Source organism: Aquila chrysaetos, chromosome 7 (genome assembly GCF_900496995.4).
Source record: "Aquila chrysaetos chrysaetos chromosome 7, bAquChr1.4, whole genome shotgun sequence".
Classification (NCBI taxonomy): Eukaryota; Metazoa; Chordata; class Aves; order Accipitriformes; family Accipitridae; genus Aquila; species Aquila chrysaetos.
This window is the reverse complement of record NC_044010.1, coordinates 8,235,871-8,258,873: the sequence shown is the minus strand read 5'-3', so window position 1 is coordinate 8,258,873 and position 23,003 is coordinate 8,235,871. Positions and strand designations below refer to the sequence as shown.

The window sequence follows — 23,003 nt, the reverse complement described above, 5'->3', positions numbered from 1 at the left end:
CCATATTCTGTCTCCAGTGAAAAGCCAGTGATAGAAAAGGCAAAGCAGGATAGAGCAGGGTTAGCTTCTGTCAGTTGGAGGTTGCATCAGAGATGAAGGCAACACTGAACAACTCTGCCTCTTACTCTGCAGATAGAGGCACTGTCGTTTTATAGGCACTGTCCATTATTTGTTGGTAGTGCTCATGAAAAGCAGATGGCCTGGTAACTATAACCTGCATACACCTTTGATACATCTTGAACTTTTAGTGACCTGTGGCCAATATAGGTGTCTTCCAGACCAGCAGTGATTTCTCTCTTTTAATGTTTAAGCCTGTCTTTCTAGATAAATATGTTCCTCCTTAACATCCATGATTCTAAGTTGACCCTTCTTTATTTCTATGGGGCAGGTTCAGCTTTCTTGTTGCATCAAGAAAACCTGGAGGAGTCTCATACAGATTGCTTTGAAAAGCTTGTGTTAAATATTTTTAGACTTTTAGGGTTTTTAGCAAATAATAAATTGCTTTGGTTTCTTTCTTATTAAGAGCCCTTTGGACTAGTAAAGTGACCCATTTCCATATGGATTGGCTCTTGGGTTGGATGGAGATATTTTTTCTCTTTCTTTTTGTGCTGGGAGTTGAGGCTTAGAGTGCCAAGGAGTTTATGAACGTCTACAGCTGTCAAGTCATTCATGTCAGAAGAGTGAGCAAATAACAAACAACTATGTGGAGTCGTGTGTTCTTGTTAATTGACACAGTGCAGAAGGTCAGGTTTGTAGTCAGCATGGTCTCTTGCAGCAGTCTGGACCTATGTGTTTCTTCCCCCCTTTCTGAAACTTTCATTTTAAATTGTTGTTAATATTCCAGTGTTGCTGGACTGTTGGTGAAAAGTCAGTGACTGAAGTTCATGTCATTTAGAAACCATCTTTTGAATTGTTCAGTCATTAACAAGACTTAATGAGTTCGGAAGAGCAAAACAACAGCAAAGATATTTTGCCACTGGGTGGAAAGGACTGTGGTGGGTGTGAAGAGCTCTCCTGTTAGCACCAAATGCTTATGGAAGGGCAGCCCCTGCCCTTCCACACCAGCGACAAGTGCATCTTTTAAACATGATTTTAAAAGTAAATCAGCTGCTGATCCTTCAGTTGTACACATTCATTGTCTTTGGAGCTCAACTCCCAATAAACGTCAATCTCTGGATTTAATAAAAGGGATCAGTACAAAATAAAAGTTTTTAGCAAGACAACACTCATTCAATGGAAGATACAGTGATGGAGAGTGGCTATGCTCAAGAAACTACACAAGCAGGACTTCAGGCAGGCATCAGCTACAAGCAAAGTTTGTCACACTGTCTATTTCAATAGAAATCGTGAATTGACACTGCCAGCATTAGCACAATGCGCCATCCATGTAAACATGAATAACGTCTGTAAGGAAACCTCCTTAATTATTTAAAATATATCAGCAAACATCCATAGACAGGCACCCTGAGGTGCTGCGCTTCATGACGACGAGTAGTGGGTCCCTGAAGACAGAATTGTTAACGCTCTGCGGGAGTGTATTATTCCATCAGGCAAAGGACCCTTAACAGCGATGGCAAGTTTTCAGACCATGTAATTTTAATCACCTTTTTAAGAACTTAGACTTTCTATATAGACACTGGAGAAAGGGCCTTCCAAAGAACTTGTTAGGACCTTGTCTTTCTTCAATGCCTCTATATGAAGCTTAAAGTTAAATGGCATGTCTGCCACAGAGTACTTTCAAGTCTTGCTAGTTAACATAGTGACTGGGTAAAAGATAGGCAGGCAAGCAGTGGGAAATGAAGGAGGAGGAAGGTGTTAAGATGCGGTGTAGGTGTTGCCATTAGGGTCAATATAGTTAGGTAGATTACAACAATATGAAAGGCCACAAAGAGGAACAAACTTATTGACAGTTAGATTATTGGTAGGTTCTTGCATTGACACATTGTGAATTGTTTGGGTGATCTACAAATGTATTCCATCGTAGGTAGATTGGAGGAACAGCCTAGCAAGTTGACTGTAAGGCTTTTTGCTAAGACTTTTGATTGATTCTGGCAAAGACATAGGAAAACTTTTTTTGAAGTGTGTGATCACAGCTGTGCAGCCCTGTATTCAGGTTTCAGGGTGGGAGAAAAGAAAGGAATTGCAGTTGAGTTGAGAGATGTTACCTTTATTGATTTATCAAATACAAAGCTTCTAGTACATGATGTGTACACTAATCTTTGTTTCACAAATGGTAATTTATTGATGATGGATTTTAACACAGTTGTGATTTCATCAGTATAACTAGTGGTTATGCTGCAAACATATGCGCTCCTTTTGCTGTTAAAAATACATCAACAAAAATATTTTTTCCTTTATGTTTTCAGATTCCTGTTTTTTGCCAGCCAATGATCTCACGCACAGTTTTTCTTCCTACCTGAAGGAAAGTGAGTTAAAATGTTGGTCTGGATGAGATGAAAGCTGTACAAAAAACGTTGTTAATGCAATATTATTGCAATTTTTATCTGTACTGCCAAATGTTTTTAATTATGAAATATTAATAACTTTATTTTTTTTTCATGACAGGTCTTGTTTTTCTGGCTCTTTTTTACTCTATCACTTTTTTTTAATCAAAATGTTCTTGGGTTTCTTTTAATTGCTAGGGATTATTTGTCAGTAATTTATTGTGGCTTCATAAGTAGGTGTATGTATTATCTTACAGTAAAAATCCTGCAGCTGTCTGCTGACATGAACCAAGAGAATTTTTATTCTCTTGTATATTTATATAGAACTTCTGGTCTGGTAAATGTTTCTTTTCAATTGGTTTTCTCTGGTACAAATTGTCATATGTGGCAAATGAAGACAATGGGCTTTTCACCTTACAAACTGTTGATTTTTAATGCTTATCTAATTTGTTCAGTTATTTGATATTTCTGTATTTTATTTATTTGGGGCATTTTATTTTCCAATTTCTCAGCCATGACTAAATGTAAAAGTGTTGCAAGAGATCCAGACCTCATAGGAGTCAGCATGTGTGTTCTTGCTGCTGGCTACCATTCATCATGTACTCTTGTGATTTAAAATTGTGGCATGTAGTAGTTTCTCTGTACGTACATGGGCTTTTTCATTGCAGTTTGTCCTAAGTGGGCAAAACTCCGTAAAAACCACAAGGAGAAGAAGTCGGTGGTGATGCTGGTTATCTGCAGTTCTGCTCTTCGTTCCTTGGAACTCATCAAGTATGTCGATAGCCAATGTTATGTTGAGGTTGGCAGTCAGTCAGAGGTTTTGTCTTGGAACCACAGACATAAAGGCAAAACTGGGACACTGTCCTCTGCTAGCCAACAAATTCACTGACTGAAACTGATGCAATATCCCTTGTTTCTTTAAACTGTGGGAGCGTGGTGTTTGGTTTTAGACTGAAGTAACGCTTAGTACTTCACTTGCATGGAAGTGCTATTTTTGTTAAAAACCAAAAATAAAGTGTAACCAATTTGGGGGAAACATGCAACATGTTGTACTTGGGAACAGAGTAAACCCATAAAGCATCATGATCCACCACTAAAAATCGTGACTTTGCACCAAAGGCAATGAGGACATGGCGTTCCAGGGCCTCAAGTGCCAATGCTTGCGTCTGGCCTGAGTGCCTCAAGGTCTGTGTCCTGTTCTCAGCTGGGCCAGGCTGGCAAAACTGCTGTGCAGAGATGACCATTTTCAGTGTTCCCTGTCCTCTTTTTTTTTCCCCTTCTCTATCCTCCCCCTTCTTATTCCAGAAGTCTTGATGACTTTGATGAATTAATGTATCCCTCACAAATTTCATGGTTGTCTTTTGCGTCTTGACCCCATTTCCTGTGATTGTCAGTCAGCACAACATGAGATGGAGAGTTGGGAGGTTTGACTCCTTGCCACAGATAGAAGCATAGATACGGCAGATGTGCCAGTAGTGCTTAGCCCCTGCATGCAGATACTACCTTCTGAGACTTAGGTGGTTTATATGTATACTTGTATATAAACCTTTAGCTTTGCACAAGAGAAAATTGAAAATTTGGCGCGCTGCAAAAAACATGCAGAGAAAGCTGTCTTAAATGACATTCAGTAAATACTGAATATGTTGTCTCCTGCTTGATTAATACAGAACATAGAGTTGTTACGGTGTGCCAAAATGGAGTGTCAGAAAATCAGGTCAGGTTTTCCAACAAATGCGTGTTGGTTAACTGGAATTTGGGCAATCTCTGCAGTAAAGACTGTGACAGCCTAGGTTTTCCCAGCAGCCACGCTGCAGGAAGACTCTGTAAAATGTAGATTGGTCCATACGCAGATCTTTTCTTTTGTGCACGCACATGCACGTTCATTCATGCCTGTATCTCAGTAACTTGAGATATTTTTGAATTAGAATTTGGCGATTAGTCAGTTTTGAACTAAGTTAGCTGTGAAAGCACAGGCCATAATTATTAAGTATTAGCTGAAAAGCTATCTAAACAATATTGCCCCCTACTGATATCTTCTATTGTGTTTGTCCAGTTGTTGATCACTGTTGATCAAGTGGCAAACAAGAATGTACATAGTGTTCAAAGTACAAGCAGGGGTCACTGGGAGACTGTGTGTCTCAAGCATATTGAGAAATGTCAGTTAGTTTTGCTTTTCTCCTGTGTGGTCTTAATCCCAGCTCTGATGCTTGCATTTCCTTTTTCAATTTTTTTATTGCTAGGTCAATGACAGCATTTAAAGGAGACTGCAGAGTTCTCAAGTTGTTTGCAAAGCACATAAAGGTAAAAGGGCTGCAAGGGAATTTTGGTAGAACAACTAAACAACTAACTAGTGTCGTACCATTTTCTTTTTAATGCGTTTAGCAATAGTGCCTTTCATACAGTGTTCGTATAATGTTCCATTCTTTAGGTAATGCTTCCTTTGGTAACCCATTGTTGCAGTTTGAGGAATCTAGCCAAGCACCATCTCCAATAGCTCTGGTGCAATCCTATGCAGAATGTGGATGCTTATGCATGTGCTATGTTTTAAAGATGTTCCACATTCCTGTGAGGTGCTCATTCGAATGGCTTTTGCCTGTTTAAATAGAAGGCTCACACACATAGGTTTGTAGAAGCAAACTATACCCGCATCCACATTTGCATTCTGCCAGCTGGATGCCTGGATACCCAACATCCATACCTGTGGGAGAGCACAAATTATGGGTATGTTGGAAGTAATGAGTGGACATTTGGCCTTTGATATGAATGCCGTCAAACACACAAATTTTGCTTTATTTCACACCTGCTTTATTTCACCCTTTTCCAGTGTCTTCATCTTGAAGAAGTTTAAAGCTAATTCAACTTTGTCAGTTTTCCAGATACTTCCAGAGAATTTGTTTAAATGCTGAAGGAAGCATACTGTTCTCACCTCTAAAAATAGTTGGTGCGATAGCAGATTTTCAAAGTTGAAAATGATTGAACTTCTCTAGAAGTGTGATGCCCAGCTGGCTGTTATATTTCTTAAACTTTCTCCCAGATATATCAGTTTGACAGTTTAAAAGATGAATAGCATTTGTTACTTGATGGTATTCTAGAAAGAGATACTATGAGATCTTGAATTTATTTCCAGGTCTTTGAGTAATTTTAAAACAATCATGGTTTTACTGTGGTTTGTCCTTCTCTCTTCAAATTAGATAAAAGAACAGATGAGTATGTTGGAGAAAGGCGTGTTCCACATAGGGGTTGGAACTCCTGGGAGAGTAAAAGCACTAGTGGAGCAAGGTAGGAGAACAAGGAGTGTTTTCTCCATGGGTATTTTATGCTTGGTCTCATGAGAAGCGAGACTGCGATTGTTTTTGAAGCGCTTAGGTTGTCATGAATCTGTGGATTTGGGTACTAAACTGTACAGTTCTGTTTCTCCACTTTTACTGTGTCAGTCAAAATGAGGTCAAGATTCTAGTAGTTGATTTTATGATCACTTTAAGCTGGCATAAGTCAGTATTACCAGAGAAGGGCAGAGTAATACTTCCCCCCCTTCCAGCCAGTGCCCCCATATTCCCCCTTCCTGCTTCTTGCGCTAGCCCAAGAGTCTGTTTGGCAGCTCAGTGAACTGATCCCAATTAAAACAAAACCAGTGTGCATACAAAATCAGGTAATGAGCAGGCAGAAGTGGGGCACTTCCTCTTTTGGCAGGAATACTGATTTATGCTGACTTGAAAGTGATTGCAAAACCATGGTGTAAGATTTAAAGCTCCAAGAAATCAAACACTGCAAGTAAATCAAAAGGAAATAATGGCAGAAGTCGTTGTATCATATGTCACTCTGAGCTCAGTGTAAACTTTTGTGAGGGGTGGATGAAAGATCTGCTTGCCGATTTGATTTTATTTCTGATTTGCCTATAATGAAATTAATTATTCTATATAAATCTCCTTTTCTCTTACCAAATTTTGAGTACGTTTACTTACTCAACAGACATTATGTACACAAAGAAAAACAAACAAAATGACAAGATGATAAGGTGATTCTTTCCGTTCCTCTTTCTAAACACTGTCTTGCTCTGACTGTGGTTTCTTGGTCAGGGACTGGCTGTGGATCGGGACTCTACCGCTCCTTCCAGAAGGGTACAGGAGTAGCATAATTTTGTTGCTTTCTGTGCCCTCCACCACCATTAAATCATTACTGCTCAGCACATCAGCACATTGCCATGTTAGGTGGAGGCAGCTTATGGCAGGGACACAAGGTGTATCATCTTATCCTAAGGTCTAGTCCTTTTTTGACACCTTAGTGTTGCAGTGCCAGGTCACTAGAGAATGGAGAGGAGTCAAAACTGATACCGAAAATTGTGGGCATTGTGTAGACCAGGGAAGAATAGGCGGGGAACAGCTGGGGGGCCAGTTCAGAAAGGACTTTTTTCTTCTTTCACCACGAGTTTTTTGGAGGATAAAGGAATTCTTCAGCAGCACCACTGACCTGACTCATATTCACATAGCACCCAGTCCTGTAAATTGCTAAATGCTGTCAGTTCCCATTAACAAGAGTTTTCAGGCTAGGGTCCGTGTAACTTACCAGCTCCTCATCAGCTATGGAAATTCAACTCCTGCGGTTTCATCAAGAGGAAGCTTGAGGAATTATTTTCTGGCAGGATGTTAGCTCTTGACAAGCCTGGCAACAGTAGTTGTTCTGCTTTTGTGTTTATCTTTGAAAAAGGCAAGGGATTATGTGGTTAAGGGAGTTTGCAGTGTCAGTGCATTAGTTTTCTAACCAGCAAATGTAGTACTTAAGCGTTCAAAGATTAGTTTCCTTGGAAACAGACAGAAAAAGATGTAAAATTCAAAAATCATTTTGATAAGCACATGTCATATTATCTTGGTAGTAAAATTTATGTTGCCTTTTTAGATGGCCTGTGCTTGAACTCCACAAAATATATGATTCTGGATTGGAACTGGAGGGATCAGAAACTAAGGAGAATGATGGATATCCCTGAGGTATTGTATAAGCATCTGTATATATTATATTCCGTATATTCTACTTTTGATTCTAGTGCCCAGATCTTGGTCAGTAAGGTTTTCTTTCTGTAAAGCTGACTTCAGTGGTCTAGAAACACAAAGAGTCAACATTTGACTGGTAAGTCTGTACTCTCAGGTCTCAAAATTACCTCCTGAGGAAGATTTTTTCCTTTTCTTGTTGCAAGTCATAGCTGTGACTTACACAGTTGTGCTGTGAATTTCTCCTGTTTATGCTAGATGGGTGTTCTACCTGTTGCCAGAAGTTCTCTCAGTAAGAGGATTTTGTGTAAAAGTTTCCTCAAAAACCAAATAAAACTTTGGAGAAGCATTTCTTTGTCTCCATCTGAGAGTAAGATAACTTCTTGTGAGTAAATCCACAGACAGTTCATTCTTTTTTTGTTTTGTTCTGGGTTTTTTTGTTGGGTTTGGGGGTTTTTTTTTTGGCAAGAGGTAGGGTACAAACTATGTAGAGCCATCCATCATTTGTAGACTCCTTTTAAGATAATTCCCTATTTTTTTCAGTTCTGTAATCCAGCTTTCACATTTATTGCTGTGACAAGGCATGTTTACCATATGCTGTCGGGCATCACCTGGTATCTAGCCAGAGAGAATGAAAGAGGCAGATTCCTCCATCAGTCGTCATTATGAAGCTCCCAAGTTCCTGCAGAGTGTTTCCTTTTTTTTGCGTATTTAGAGCAGGCTGATATGCAGAATCCCCAGGGAAAAAGGACTATTATTTTAGATATAGACATTTTGCTGTTTCACAAGTGAAAACAAATTATCAGTCGTTAATCCTTCTCTGTGCTTGTCTGTGTATTTGGGTGTGCTGTATTTTACAGTCCCCCACACACAAAGGTACATGTTCCTAATAATCTCAGATAAAGCGCCCCACAAAAAAAATACATTGCAGAAATGAAGTAGCAAAAAAAAAAAAAACCAGCTTTGCTTTTTGAGGCAAGGAGGCTCCCTCTTGTGGTAAATATATAAGGCTTTTTTGTATGGTGCTTGCACTTGCCTCTAAGTTTTTTAAAGAACAGAGAACACGAATTCACAGACAGCAGTACAAAAGGTGCTGGTTGCAGTGGGATGGATTTCTGAAGTCAACTGAAGTAAATATAGCTACAGTAGACTGTAGGTGATTCACCTCAAAAAACTGAAGATTATGTTGCTAATATTTGATTTTGGGCTATTGCAAACCTGAACTATCCCTTTCAGCTCACTGTAGGTAGCATCACAGCATTTCTGCATGTCTGTCTAGGAATATAGGCCAAAAATTGTGACTCCAGATGCATTTTATGAAGGCAAAATCTTAAGGCTATCTTAACATCAAAATGTTAAGGCTTAGCTCAAGTTAAAAGCAAGTAAGAAAGAATGTTACGCCTTCATATATAGTGTTAGCATAAGGAATAGATATTTATGTGTGATTACAGAATAGTGAATATGCGATTACAGAAAAGTCTTCAAACTTGCACCTGACTTGGGTAACACAACATACAGAAAGTTTTATGACATCTTGAGCTGTGTAAGTGGAGCATTTTGCAGCTATTTGTCCTGCTGCAGACATCAGGCAGATTCCTGAGAGTTATTTATAAGGAACGTTAGCAATAAAAGGTACCCAAACAACGTTTTGGAGATAAGTCATCTTAACACAGTAGAAACCAATGGGATGTTTTGGCAACTTGCAGACTTGAAATATGGAATACAGTCTTAGTGAGCAGAGGATCTTACTCTTTTACTTGTATAAAAATTGTCAAATACATGCTATGAATAGTCAGAAGTTTTCTCAAAAAGGAGAGGAATTATAGTACCTAAAATGTAATTTAGAGAACTGGCAGTTTGATGTACTAATTTCTTTCATCCTGTATTAGTTGTGGAGGCAAAATTGTACCCTAAAAATTAGAAATGAGGCATACTGACCCATTTTCAGTGCAAACCTCAATTGTCAGTAATTTCTTTGCATATTTAAGGTGCTGCGTTGCTAAATTTCATTGTAATTACTCCAGAAAGCAAGAACAGCTGGAAGCACGTGTCCATTCTACTTGCTGTTTTTGTCCTGATGTTCAGTGGAGAGTTATGTACACAGTGGTATATTCTGATAAATATATGAGTTTAAAAACACATGAATCTTCCCACGTGACAGTCCTGTATCCCGTCATATCTACATAATGGATGGTGGCCTGATCCACTGCTCTCTCAGTTGCCTCAACATCTCATTAGTTAATGCTGTTGGATTTTTTTACCTCCGTTTCTGTCTCTCCCACTTCATTCATCCCAAACAATGGAGAGAAGGAAATAAAAAGAAAGCTCACAAAGAAACCAGAGGAGGGGTGAACCTGTTTGTCAGACCCTGTCTTGGCACAGTGGAGTTATACTAAATCATAAAAGTTTAAATAAAAATCGATTGTATACTTTCTGATCTGACCAAAGGACAAGCTTCCTGCTTTGAAAGCTTTGCGTATAGAGGTTGATGGCAATACAGAGCTGTCTCATCTCCTCAGATTACTTGTTTGTAAGATTCAAATGGAGTTTTTTCAACAAAAACCAATATTGTATTGTCTCCAAACAATACAAACACTGAGCCTTGAGTAAGTTTGAAAATACGGAAAGTTTAAGTTCCAGGCTTCATGAAAGTAAAAAAAAAATTATAAGAAATGGACTTGTGATAGAAAGATAACTGTTTTCACCCTCATGTAGCACATCCAGTGTGGAATAGAGGTTAGTCAGGCTTTCTCACATCGTTTATTCCTGTGCAGAGTGGAGGCACATAAGGATATAATCCTGAGAGAAAACTTGCAAATAAGTTATTTGTAAGTGGGAAGAGGGACCTATAAGGAGACTCTGGACTAACCGTGATAGAGAATCTTGTGTTCCTGCTGAAATGTGTAGTCAATATTTACTCTCGAATACATTTGTCTTTTATCTTTAGATCAGCAATAAGCTACAGCCATATCCGTGTTATAAACCAAAGTACTTTGCATGCAGCACATGCAGACCTGACCTTCATGCTCACTTTCATTCAGGTCTCTCAGACACAGACAATGTTGTGGCTGTTGCAGTGCAGTACTGCCTTTGGACTACTTGACACTGGTTGATACTCTGGGAAGTCCCGTAGGGATTTTGCAGCCCAGGATGGACCTCTTGCTGCAGCATGCTTTATCAACTCCTCACCAATGACAACTTTTCCATAGCCATGTTAGATGGGACTTCACAAGCCGTAGTTGTACTTTAGGATTGCAGAGCAAATGCTAGGTATTTTAAAAAATGGAAGTATTCTAGAGCTCAGGACCTTGTATGGGAACCTTTTCTTTCACTTCTAGTCCTATAGTAAGGTGCCTGAGTAAATGAATAATGGTATTTAGCCAAAGCGTTATCAGTAACTTCTGATGCTTTCTTTGATTTTTGTTTTCTTCAGATAAAGAAAGAAACAATTGACCTACTGGAGATGAGTATTATAAAGCTGTGCAGAGAAGGGTCTGTGAAGCTGGGACTCTTTTAATGGTTTTACCAACAAGGAAGTCATTTGCAGCTGCGTTTTACTATTATCCTGCCTGCAATTGGCAAGTGATTGACAGGTGATGGAATCAAGAATTTTGAGTTTTCAGAGGTCTGTCAATACAGAAAGAATGCACATTGTGACTTTTCCTGAGTTTCCTTTTAAAAATAAAACAGAGGTTTTGTTTGTAGTTTTAGTATGATTTTTATTGCAGGAACAATGTGATACTGAAATGAGAGTTACATTGCAGTCACCTGCTAGATTTACTGCTATATGTCACTTTTAAGACTTTGAAGATGAGCAAACTTGGGTGTGAAAGTCTTTGTACAACTTATTTTTCTGTTTTCTCCCTCTGCTGTCCCAAAGGAACCATTTACTTCTCTCACGAGAGTTGTAATCTAGTTCTTGCCCTCAAGGGTCTTTGAAAAAGTTGTATGAATTTCAGTAATTTGTCAAAAAGGTATTTTTCACCTATCTGTTCTAGAGCTGGCCAAATGCTATTTTTTGCTATTACATGGTAAATTATATTATATTGAGACTTTATTTGGTTAAACTGTTGAAGTGTGCAAAAAATATTCTTCTGTTTGTCCATTTAAATTAAAAGGAGATGATCTCTGGGTGATTTTTTTGTCATTGTGGATAGTAGGGAGTGGATGGACTTTTTTCAGAGGACAAGATTAACAGAGGTGAGCAAATCATCAGCATCTTGGAACACCATTGATCCAAATCAGATGTTTTGAGAATGAGTTGTCCTTTTGTGATAAAGAACACCCAACCTTTTTACAACTTTAAATTGCATCTGAATCAATAGCAATGAATGTAGTAGGTTAAGAAAATTGATTTGGTCTTCCAAAGTAATGTTTTGTGTCCAGTGCTGTCTCAGCATCTGCAGTTCTCCCCAGCGGCACCCAGTGCAATTTAAGTAGACCTCCTTTCATTGTATGCCATGCCTGTTAGCTTGGCAGCTATGGAAATAAAGGGAGAAGAAATAATGCATCTGAGACTACACAGAAATTCCAGTATAGATGACAGTAACCCTGTAAATGAATAAGACATAACAAATCCTACTGAATTGTGGGGCAGGAAAAAGCATATATTTAAGCTTTTCCAGGAGGCATGAGGTGGACACCCTGACCAAAGTACAAAATCGTTTGATTGGTACAAGCTGATCATGGGGATCCAGGTACAAATGTAGAAAATGAGGAAGAGAGATCTAGTTAATAAGTAATTCCTGACCATAATGCAGGTTTGAACAAACAATACAGTCTCCCAACAGTAAGGATAGTATCTCAGCTTAAACACTCTCCAGCACAAGTATATTATTCCTTCCTCTCACCAAGAAGAAAATGAAAAACAAGACAAGTTTCCTTCCGCAAGAAGGAGAGGCACGTCCTTCCAGATGTCCGGATAACAGTGCATTCAAACAACAGAAGCTACCAGCTTGGAAGCCCCAGCTTACCATTGCGGCTGTGCTGTCCAGCTTTTTTCTCACAGGCGTGTTCTGCCTTTCTGTGGGAGTCTGCCTCATAATGTCTGCAAACAGCGTCAGAGAAATCCAGGTTTGTTTGGGCGTGGTGTTCTTATGAACATGTTCTATGAAGAAGAAACTGGGCTACGTTTGGAGGGAAAAGGCTTTGCATTTTTGCTCCTGGATAAAGATGATAGCAATGGCTTCATGCCTTGGACATGTGTCCAGCAGCCAGTATTCCTGTGAAAATCCTCAGAGATAGTTGGTAACTGATAAAATCTGAGCGCTGGGTGGTTAACTGGGTGGTGATATCTGAAATATGGGTGGTAATTACTGCCACTGGCTTGTAATATCTGAAACGTTGTTATTATTTCCTGGATTTTTGAAAGGAAATAAACTAATCCCTTTGATAGTGTTTGGTACTAGAAGAACATACATGGTTGCTGGGGCAAAATCTTAAAATGCAGGGAGCCATGACGTTTAAATGCCTCCTGGAGGCAAGGCTGGTTAGACCTGTGGTGGTATTAATAGACTCCTGGTTGGAACCAACACTCAGCACTACATCCAGGCTGTTCGAGAGGAGTGGGCCATAATGCATGTGGGGATTTGTCAGGCATTACTTCGTCTGCCAGACCAAGCTGCAGAAGTGTTCTTCACTCAGCACTCCTTTGCCGAGGAGCAGATGTGGAGGTTCTGCAACAGTCATCAAAAGGCTCTAAAGCAGCTTTAAACTAGGGATAAAATTTGTGAACGTTCATTGAGGCCAAGTCCTGATGCTCTGCCTCTGTCGATTTTTAATAATGTTTTTGGCAGTCCAGAGTCACTTAGAAGAGAGCTGCTCTGAGAAGTCTTGGAGCTAAAACACTAACCTTTTCCTATGTGCATGCCCTTTATTACAGTATCTCTGCTTGTTCACTTCTCTGACAGATTGATTATTCAGATAAGTGCTCAGATTGTTCAAAACTTCGTGAAAATTCCTCTAATTGGAATAAGGAATGCCACTGTTCTGTTAATTTCATGCTAAAGGAAGATATATTGGTAAGTGGATGCATGAAACCAACTCAACTTGCTTAATACTTCCTGTTACGTATATCCCTATATGATAAAATACACCAATTCTGCTTGGTAGAGCTCCTGACTAAATTTTCTTTGTACTTTTTAAAAACATGAAATATTCAAAATTTTACACTTTTGCCTTTACTGTTCATTTTGGTACATGTTAAAAATAATCAAGATCAGGCTACCTCTGTCCTTGGTTGGGAGATGTCCAAGGAGAAGATGGGGCTGGAGGAAATAGTGTTTGATTGTGGAGGTGACTTCTCTCCATATCTCTCTCTCTGAGTCGGTAGCAAACCCTTTCCCTTAGTCTAGGGTTAGTTGTTACTGCACTGCTAAGTTCTCAAATGAGAAGGAAATCTGAAGCTCTGACCACTTGTCGTAAGTAAACCCCTGTAGTCTTTTTTATAAGGGTTATGCTGTTAATCCCAAAGGTCCTTGAAATAATTCAAGTGTAGCAATGTCATTCTGCAGTTTCACTTGGGAAAAATATCCTTCGTTTCCTGTCCTAAACTACTGGGTCACGTTGCTGAGACTGTTAAAATGCTTCATGTTCCACCAAAGAGATCTTATGCTTAGTACTGCATAAATGATCCCTTAAAATTACGGTGCAATTTAAATTACAAAGTCACTTTAGGGTTCTTCAGTACTGAAGAGACTGTTAAAATACTTTGTAATTCTTCAGATTACAATGATGTTTGAGATGAGAAGTTTATTTAACTGAATAATGGGGTTTTTTATAGTTTAATAATCCTCTTTCTTGCTTGTATTTGCCTGCCTAGCATCCTCCTTTTGATTACAGGACTAAACTTTCCAAAGGGTTCAAATAATTGATGAGAGGCAGCCTTATTTTTTCAAAAAATCTGAAGGAATTAAGAGCTAATGGGTACTTTTTGAAGTTTCTTGTGCACCTTCTTTTATGGAAAATGAGTGTCTGTCTCATGAAATTTTTCATAGTCATTGCAGGTTCATGGCCAGCCATGCTGTCTTGAGTAAAATAATAATCAGACATTTTTATTTTAGGTTTTGTTTGGTGATTTAAAGTATGTTTAATTTTGTGCCAAAATACTGAACTTTTCAGTTGGGGTAAAGATGAGATTCTAGCCAGCATCCGCTGAAGTAATTTCTTAGAGTGTAGTTACCAACACTTAAATATGAATTGAGCACTCTCTTCCCCTCTCTTTCTTAGCAAGTAATAGGATTTCACTTTGTCTGCATGAACTCAGCTTAATGAAGGGATTTATTCTTGAATTCTAGGGTGACGTTTTTATGTACTATGGCTTGCAAAACTTCTATCAAAACCACCGTCGATATGTGATATCAAGAAGTGACGCACAATTGCTGGGTCGAAATGTAAATGTAAGTTTTCTTCTTTTGTTATGAGATTGTCAGTATTTCCATCAGGTGCATCTTTGACCATATGGATAGCTAACTAGGTGTAACTGTAAGTGTGTTAAGATGGCTCTAGGGAATAATAAGAAGGTACGGATTTTCAGGGTTTCGTCTCTGCTTTTATGATTGTTAGGGCCATTATGTCTAGTAAGTTAATAAGAGAGGAAGATTGAGGAGATAAATAAAAGATGTCAGTCCAGTGTTGCAATTCTCAAACCTGCACCTTGTAATGATGCTGATTAAAAATACATTGTCTTTTTCAAATAAATTTACAGAAAGCTTTTCCTTCTAGTGTTTTCAGTTGTCTTAGCCAGAAATGTTTTAATCTGTGCTTTTATTATAGGGTTAGGGAATTAAGTTATTCTGAGTCTTTCGTTTGCCATCTGGCTTTGGAAGCGAACAAGGAGCAGGAAAAGGTTTATGGTGAAATAGGTGATCATGTAGCATGCTAAGTATGCAATTTACAGGTCTAAAGAGGAGGCTAGACAGCATCACCTGCAGCAGGCCTACATAAGGCAATTGGCGAATGCAATCATTGCATTTGGGTTTTTTACTTACAAATCTAAAACATGTTTTCTTTGGCTTAAAAGTAGCATTCTCAATATACACACTGTCCTCTCAGTACATATGATGGTTGTGCCATAATAATCTGTCGTTTTTATGAAATGCTTCTTGTAACTCTCAAGACATGTTCCGCATACAAAGAAACCCCCCAGATTCTGTGCCTGATTGTTCTGTGACCTTGAATGCAGATTCAGAAGAGCTACTGCGCACCCTTCACCACCTACCGAAATGGGACACCCATGGCTCCCTGCGGTGCTATTGCCAACAGCATGTTCAATGGTAAGTAGGTACCTTCCACTTCTGCCTTACTGATTTCCACTTGAAACTATTCCATTACCCCAATCCAGCTGAGTCCTGATATTGCAAGATCTCTGTCTTTCTCCCACAAAAGGTTTTGTTTGGCGGTGCTGCTGTGGTGAATATGGGGTCATGCTTCCTACGGTTTAGTAACTTGCCCCTCATTTTGAAACTGAGGAAGATTTTTCTTTTACTAAGGCCCTCTTCAATGTGAATATATAACAGGACTGAGGAATTGAGTCCCTGGTGAAATAAGGAACGATGATACAACAGATTTAGTGTACTTCCTTGCTAAAAAATACATTCTCGTACAGTGATGGGAGAGCCCAGATTCTGCCTTCCTACAGTGGTGTGCTAAGAAGGAGGTGACATGTTCTTCACGTTGGTTTGAACCTTTGGATCTATGTGGTTGCATTTTGTTCTTTGAATGCTGGAAGCATACATAGTCCTACTCAATTTGATCCCAGGTTTGGTCTTGTTTGTAGTAATCTAGTGGGCATAATCTACAGAGTACATTTAGGCTGAAACCTAGAGGGCTCCTAGCCATGAACACTGGCAGATTTCAGAATGGATTTCTTTGGGAGGAAAGGAGACAAAAAACTTCTACAGTCTCTTCCCCCCTACCCCATCCTTTTTGTCTGCCGCTCCCCCCCACCCCTCTTTTTTTTGACCTGTTCCACACAGCAGTTTTTGGCAATGCAGCAGCTGTTTTCAAGCAGCTGAGCCATGCACACTAGAGGGCTTCTGAAGGGCAGCTGCATTCAGTAACTTGTAGATCCATTTGATTTTCATCATTTGATTTGCACCCACCTGCTCCCCTGGAAGTCTGACTTACTGGACTGGGCTCAGACCTAGGCCAGCAGAGCTACCTGTGTGGAGCCCACACTGTTCTGGAGCCCTGGCTGCAGGACAGAATGCTCCTGCAGAGAACTAGGGATAGTAAGATTTTAAAATGCTAAGGGTCAACCTCCCAGTGTCTGCCTTTGCATCTGTCCTTAGTGCACAGTGTGTTGAAAGGTTCCAGCCGCTGGTGATGTGGGGGAAGGAGGTGATGTCTGAATCCCCCCTCTGGTAGCTCATTTTTGTCCCTCTGCTGTGAAAGAGGGTGCTACCCATTCACTTTTGACACTTCAGCTGGTTCTCTGATTGCTCTCTAATCTTGTTTTGTAAAATGAGGAAGATGACCAAGTTCCTGCCACGGGAAAGGTTTTTAACCTAAGCTAGCCCGTAAGGGAGCAGTCAGACAAGCAGTTAAACAGGCAGAGGTCAGAGAATTGCAACTCATGTTAATAAACCAGTGACAAACAGCTGGGAGGTGCAGTGGGGCACAGAATGACCACTTACTCAGAAGAGCATGTCTGAGCCTTAAGGAGCTGTGTGAACACAGGTTTTGTAGCAGGATTAAAAAAAAGGAAGTTTTCATTGATGCTCATGCAGTTGAGTTGTGTTTTTCATGTTTCCTAAAAAGCAGCCCCTCCCCTTTATATCATCTAACTATCCCTGCCCATCCTCTTGTTGGCTGCATAGGTCTTTACATAGATGGCAATGAGACCTATAATGTTTTTGCCTTATGTTAAACTAATCTAAGTAGGAAAATTGCTTTTTGCCCACCGAAACAAAATGGCATGGTTAAGCACAATTTTAACTAAATGTTTTTTGGTTGCAGGAAGTGTTCACGTCCAAGTTGGTAGACAAGGACCAAAGCAAAATTTTCTCCAAAGGATCGTGGATTCCCTTGATTGTCCTTTCACCTCTCCCCTGTTCCCTGAAAACACATATTATATATAGCAAAGCAATCAGTTCAGGACAACTGTCAAAGAAATGCTAGGGAAAGCTAACTAGGAGAGTAACTTCTGTAACTAGCTAGAGAGGTCCAGAAGTGATTTGCAAAGAAGTTAGTCGCACAGGAGTTGATGGACATGAGATGCTTGCACATATTTCTACACAGGGATTCAATAGGATCATTGGTAGGAGTACGTTCAGTCTTTAAAACGTCAGAAGTTCTAAGGCTCTGGAACCTTAATTCTTCTTATGCAATGTACCGTGCTCTGTACACAGTCATGATGAAACCTTTCCCAGGACTTTTTTTTTTGTTTTCTATTCACTTGAAGGGTGCTTCAATGTGACAGTTTTTGTTAGTTTTTGTTAGTCATGCTGGCAATTAGAATGACTGTCTTTTACTCATAGTTATTGCTTCTTGTATTCCCTGCAGATACTATTGATCTATTTTACAATCTTAACTCATCTGTTATTCAAGTACCACTGCTGAAGACTGGAAACAGTTGGTGGACAGATAAAAATGTGAAATTTCGCAATCCAAAATCATACAATCTCTCTTCTGCGTTTGCAGGTAAGAATGGTTCCATTAGTATTCCTTGTTTTTCGATGGCTTCCCTACCTCCCCCTGCCCTGTGTGTGACGGTCTCCCATTCTGAGATGAATTGCCTTTGGGAGAAATACCTCCCAAAGCAGGTGGGAGAAGCAGCTTTAGAGGGTGACTGAGAGCAGAAGACAGATTTAGCCAAAGTACCACTTTTTTTTTTTTTTTTAATCACTGACTGAAATTGGGAGAAAGTGGTTTTGGAAGGCTGAAGTTAGCCCACATCGACACCCTTCTGTATAGTTTCTTGTAACGCTTAATCTGTCCAGAGGAAGCAAGGATGCAGTCACTTTATTTTTTCCTGTTGAAAACATCTATGAAGGAGAACTGCATGTCACATCTTTCCTCCTTCATGCCTTTGCAGATTCTTAGGCAGTTGTGAGACGAGGCTGCTATTGTCACTAGTTCTTTCAAACAGCTGTTTCTTAAGGCTGTTTCCTTGTTATGGTTGATCTGTATTGAAGTGGGACTAAAAGCTCCCTATTCTGGATCAGGGCAGTGCTGTACTGGATGCAATGCGCAAGAGTTAATTATCTAAGTAGTTTTCATATGACAGATCCTAGATATCATAGGCTGTGCTGTTAGGACTCCAAAAAGGTGCCTTTCCGGTTGTACAGGAATAAATTAATGTATAAAAACGAAGGCAAGTTCCTCATAGAGAGCATGTTGCTTGCTGAAGAGGCAAGAATCCAGAATAAACAGTATTTTTATTTGTCCAAGTCACTTTCTTTTTCCTGTGCTTGAAGTTTCTAATGTGTAGCAACCCCTGGGTACTGTTAAACTCTGTTAATTCATGTTTGAGGTGAGTGGAGATGGTTGGGTGAAAAGTGTTATGTAGCATACATAATTTTTCAATACTGGACAGTCTGTGTCTCTTTCATATCTCATATTCTGTGTTGGTTGTGAGTGGGCCCAGAAGTTAGTCACCAACCACTGTTTTTACTGATTGTATGTCTTTCCTGCTTGCTTTCTTTTTCATCAGGGACAGCAAGACCTCCTTACTGGCAGAAACCAGTGTATTTGTTAGATGAGGAAGATGAAAGGAACAACGGTTATGTAAATGACGACTTCATTATCTGGATGCGAGTGTCAGCCTTTGCTACATTCAGAAATCTTTACCGTCGTGTCAGACGGATAAGGCAGTTTGCAGATGGCCTTCCAGCAGGGAATTACACTTTTCATATTTCCTATAGTATCCTTTCATATTATCCAAGACTATTAGATAGTTACAACAAGATGGAAGTGGATAGGATTTTTATAGTAAAATGGCAAAGAAACCAAGCAAAACACCCAAAACTAAATCACCTAGTTTTGAGGGTGATGAGACAGCTACAAGTGGATTTTCTTTAGCCCGTGCAGATGGAGTTAAGACGAGTTACTCAAATGGCAGCCCATGACTTTGGATTTGACTTCTGAGGGGGCTACTTTTGGCTGGAGACAGCACGAGAACTTTACGCAAAGGGTAAAACTGAAGAGTTGTTTTAGCTGAAATATTTAATAGTGGCCTAATCAGATGTATAGACACCTTTACAGGGGTGCACAAAGTGCCAGAGGTATCACTGCAGTGGAGAGCTGTGCGGGATGGGATGCCTGTGTCAGCAGAGCCCTCTGGCAGATTTGGGCCATGTGCTGAATGGAACTTCTGTGCTGGTGAAAATACACTCTTGTGCTGAACAGCATGAACTTTGCTGACTAAAGCACTTGTTTTGTCACCAGGAGTTATGTCAAGATGACTATAAATTTCTCTCCTCTCTCAGCCAGGAGAGCTATGATTTACATGTTGTAGCACAGTTCTATTCTGAAAGCTTCCATGTGGAGAGATGAAAGGTAAAATCATGTAACAGTCTAGGTAGACAACATATTAGGTAGAGGTGAGCACTTCCCTCAGTGAGAATATCATCATGATAAGTGGAGTATCATCATGATATGCTGCCCAAAAGGCTCATTTTCAACTGAGTTTTCATAGCAATTTAACACAGTAGCAGTTACATAAATTATGAACCTGAAATTTAAAATTAAAAAAAAAAAAGTATTTCCATGTTCACACAGAAACTGTATCTAAAATAACCAGATCTCTTACCACCAGCTTCTACTGGGTTTTTGGACCCAGAATAGCAGAGACATCACAGGTCAGTTAAAGGAATTTTTGCAGCAAATGCAGATCTCTAGGCTCTTTATGCCTTGGAAGGGTTTTTGAGTATTTACCACTACTTTTTGTCCCCCTGGAAATAATGTAAGCTTTGTTAGCAAAACCTTAACATCCTTCTATCAGACTTCCCTGTTACCAAATTCAAGGGGAGGAAGCATGTGATTCTTTCAACCGTGGTATGGAGCGGAGGAAGTAACCCATTCCTGGGAATTGCCTATGTGGTTTCTGGCACAGCAGCAACCCTGACAGGTTTTGTCATAACTGTCATCCACTTAAAGCTCAGAAAAAAGAAAACGTTCTTTCAGAAGTAATAGGGCTCCCTGGCTTTCTGAACAAAGGCAAAGGTGTGCTGTAAATGAAGAACGTGCCGTGCAGACCTTTCATTCTTTCCCCTGAGCTCTGGATCTGTTTCAGTAACAGGTTTGGGGAATGTAAGCAAATTGAGGGGCAGTGGTATTCCATCATCCAAAACCAAGCGTACCTGAGGCTGCATTCTTATTAATGTATGTGTGCTCCTAAATTTATTTCCTAGGAAACTTGTAGTGAGATGAGCTTCAAACAACAGATAACATAGTGGGTTAGAATTGCAATGGCAAAGAAATTATATGGTACTAATGTCTGGCCAGAAGTGACGGTCCATATTCGTTTCTTACTCAGCCCTTAATTCAGACAATATTTCTCTTGACTTAAATGGAGCTTTGGATGGGTAAAAAGTGAGGTCTTGGTCCAACAAAAAGCTTGAGCTGGTAGAACTTGGTGCTAAAATCTGTTTGTGGGCCACGTGCATGGGCTGAATGGCTTGGCTTAGGTTTTATATACCTTTTTCAGCTATCCTTAAAAAGCAACCAATTTAGCACAGCATATTCATCACAGTTTGATACTTGATTTCTGATTGAATACAGGGCATTTTTTAGGAGTTTGGAGTTTGTTTAAACACAATTTCTTGGTTTTATCTAGGTACTGAGACTAACCTGCAAAGCTAGAGGGCATCAGAACACTGATTTACATTTTAAAAATTATGATTTAATAGAAAGTTTAAATTAAAAACTACTTTAATGCTCAACATTTTAGCAGAAACATCTACCTAATATAGCTATTAGGCCACAATTGCAGTCCTACCTACCCCACCCTTCCACGCAAAAGTTCACAGACTCTTACGTGACATGAAATGTCTCTTCCCCTTTCAAGCCCTCATTTCCGTGGTGTGGTGACTTACTGTCAATAGAAAACAAAGCATCAGAAAATCTGTCAACTTAATTTTCAGAAAATAAACACTGCAGCTCGTGAACAGGCTTATCAATTTTCATGTTTCATTTTCAAAATTTTACACGTTTAGGAGTTACTTCCAGTCTCTCACAAAATGTTGGAACAGCACTGAAGAATTTAGGCCAAGTATACCATGGTACATCCAAATTTAAAAAAAAAAGTTTTTCTGTTGCAAAAGTGCAAATGGAATAAAACACTTTAATTCCTTTGATAAGTATTCTGTGTGCCTTACCTCCCACTCCCCTAAAAAAACCCTCCACACTGAAACAAGAAAGAAATCACAGACGAGCAAGAGAAGGGAATGTGGCACAGGGAGGCTGTGTGCCACTGTCAAGGGCACCCACGCCTGCTTCGAAAAGTGTCTCAGGCACTTAGGAGCTTGTGACCTTTGACAGATGGCCTGTGGTGAATCTGTTTGCAGCCACAGAAGGTACTGTTTCCTTTAACCTCTGCTTCATACTTGTGCCATGAGCAGCAGAAGGGGTGCTCCTCAAGTTCACAGCCTGGCCTGGAAGTACAATCTCCCTCTGTTGATGGTTTATGCTGGGCTAAGACGTGAGTCCCCGTCCGCTTTTCCTGGTCACGGCCAGTCACCTCCATCAGAAAGCTATAGAAACGGGGTTCTAGTATTTCAAACTGTTGTATCTAAATCTGTCAGGAGCTGTGGGAGGGCCCTGCCCCTCACTGCACTGGACAAGACAGAGCATGAAGCAGTACATTTAGCAATGTTTAAGATCATTAGTCTAAATCACTTTTAACAATGAGATGTGCTCTGAAACCTTTTAAGTCCTTTTGAAAATGTAATCCCATGCAGCCCTCTGGAAAGCCCTGATGGGAGTTGCTGCCAAAACTGAATTTAGGATTTCTGGCTCCAAACAGACTGCAGGAGCTTTTTTCCTTTTTTTTTTTTTTTTTTTTTTAAATCCTCCAAGAAACTGACTTTCAGGAAATAATATGTCATCTGGGTGGTTAAGTCACAGTGCAATTGTCAGTGATTCTATTTCTTCATGAAGTATCTGGTAAAAATGTTAGTAAAAGGAGACGGAATAATGAGGTGTGTATTTCAGTGAGTCAGTGTCTACCAGAAAAAAAAACTTATTTAGAAAAAACACAGTCTAGCAAGTTTGCCCATTGTCTCCCAAAGGTTTGTGCAGGAACCTCCTCTTGAAATGTACATTGTCTTCAAACGCCTCCACAGAGAAAACCTGTCTTCAAACAAAGCTTCCTCTTTCTATTATTCCGGAAGTTGTCTAAGTCTTCGTTTATAAACCCAAAACCTTTTTTTCATCTTACCACAGCTTTAAACACGTCTTATATCTTTCTTGTACCGTCTGAACGATGTCCTTAGAAGCTGCTGCTTGAGCTCCAGCAGTTACTGTTGTTAACTCTGAGCAGCTCTGCAGTGTCTGTCTTACCGTTCGGGATTGTGCTGCCCAGACCAGAGCAACAGGAATGGCAGTTTTGATGAACTGCTCCCAGCAGATGGAATCC

At 39.8% G+C, this 23,003-nt stretch overlaps 2 protein-coding genes across 9 annotated transcripts in view; both read left to right on the top strand.

Annotated features, from left to right (window-relative positions):
- Positions 1-11,130, top strand: part of CMSS1 (cms1 ribosomal small subunit homolog) — a 244,933-nt gene extending 233,803 nt beyond the window's left edge. For all 8 annotated transcript variants that reach the window (XM_030020082.1, XM_030020077.1, XM_041124879.1 and 5 more), the window contains 6 exons: positions 2,367-2,426; positions 3,113-3,215; positions 4,685-4,745; positions 5,636-5,723; positions 7,338-7,426; positions 10,860-11,130. In XM_030020082.1, coding sequence (XP_029875942.1) covers positions 2,367-2,426; positions 3,113-3,215; positions 4,685-4,745; positions 5,636-5,723; positions 7,338-7,426; positions 10,860-10,943 — 485 coding nt within the window. In that variant the 3' untranslated portion in view covers positions 10,944-11,130. The remainder of the gene's footprint in view (positions 1-2,366; positions 2,427-3,112; positions 3,216-4,684; positions 4,746-5,635; positions 5,724-7,337; positions 7,427-10,859) is intronic.
- A 658-nt stretch (positions 11,131-11,788) lies between these two features.
- On the top strand, positions 11,789-21,775 carry LOC115343728 (cell cycle control protein 50C-like). The gene is made up of 7 exons (XM_030020076.1): positions 11,789-12,499; positions 13,336-13,446; positions 14,722-14,823; positions 15,609-15,699; positions 17,930-18,067; positions 19,080-19,289; positions 20,370-21,775. The coding sequence occupies exons 1-7, from the start codon at positions 12,287-12,289 to the stop codon at positions 20,555-20,557; spliced, it is 1,053 nt and encodes a 350-aa protein (XP_029875936.1). The 5' UTR covers positions 11,789-12,286; the 3' UTR covers positions 20,558-21,775.
- The last annotated feature ends 1,228 nt before the right edge of the window (positions 21,776-23,003 follow it).

What these genes read in the sequence shown, in the direction of transcription:
- LOC115343728 (XM_030020076.1), top strand. Translation starts at nt 12,287, where the DNA reads ATGAAAAACAAGACAAGTTTCCTTCCGCAAGAAGGAGAGGCACGTCCT. An exon ending in TGCTAAAGGAAGATATATTG is followed by an intron (nt 13,447 to 14,721) that starts GTAAGTGGATGC and finishes CTTGAATTCTAG; the next exon opens with GGTGACGTTTTTATGTACTA. An exon ending in TCTCTCTTCTGCGTTTGCAG is followed by an intron (nt 18,068 to 19,079) that starts GTAAGAATGGTT and finishes CTTTTTCATCAG; the next exon opens with GGACAGCAAGACCTCCTTAC.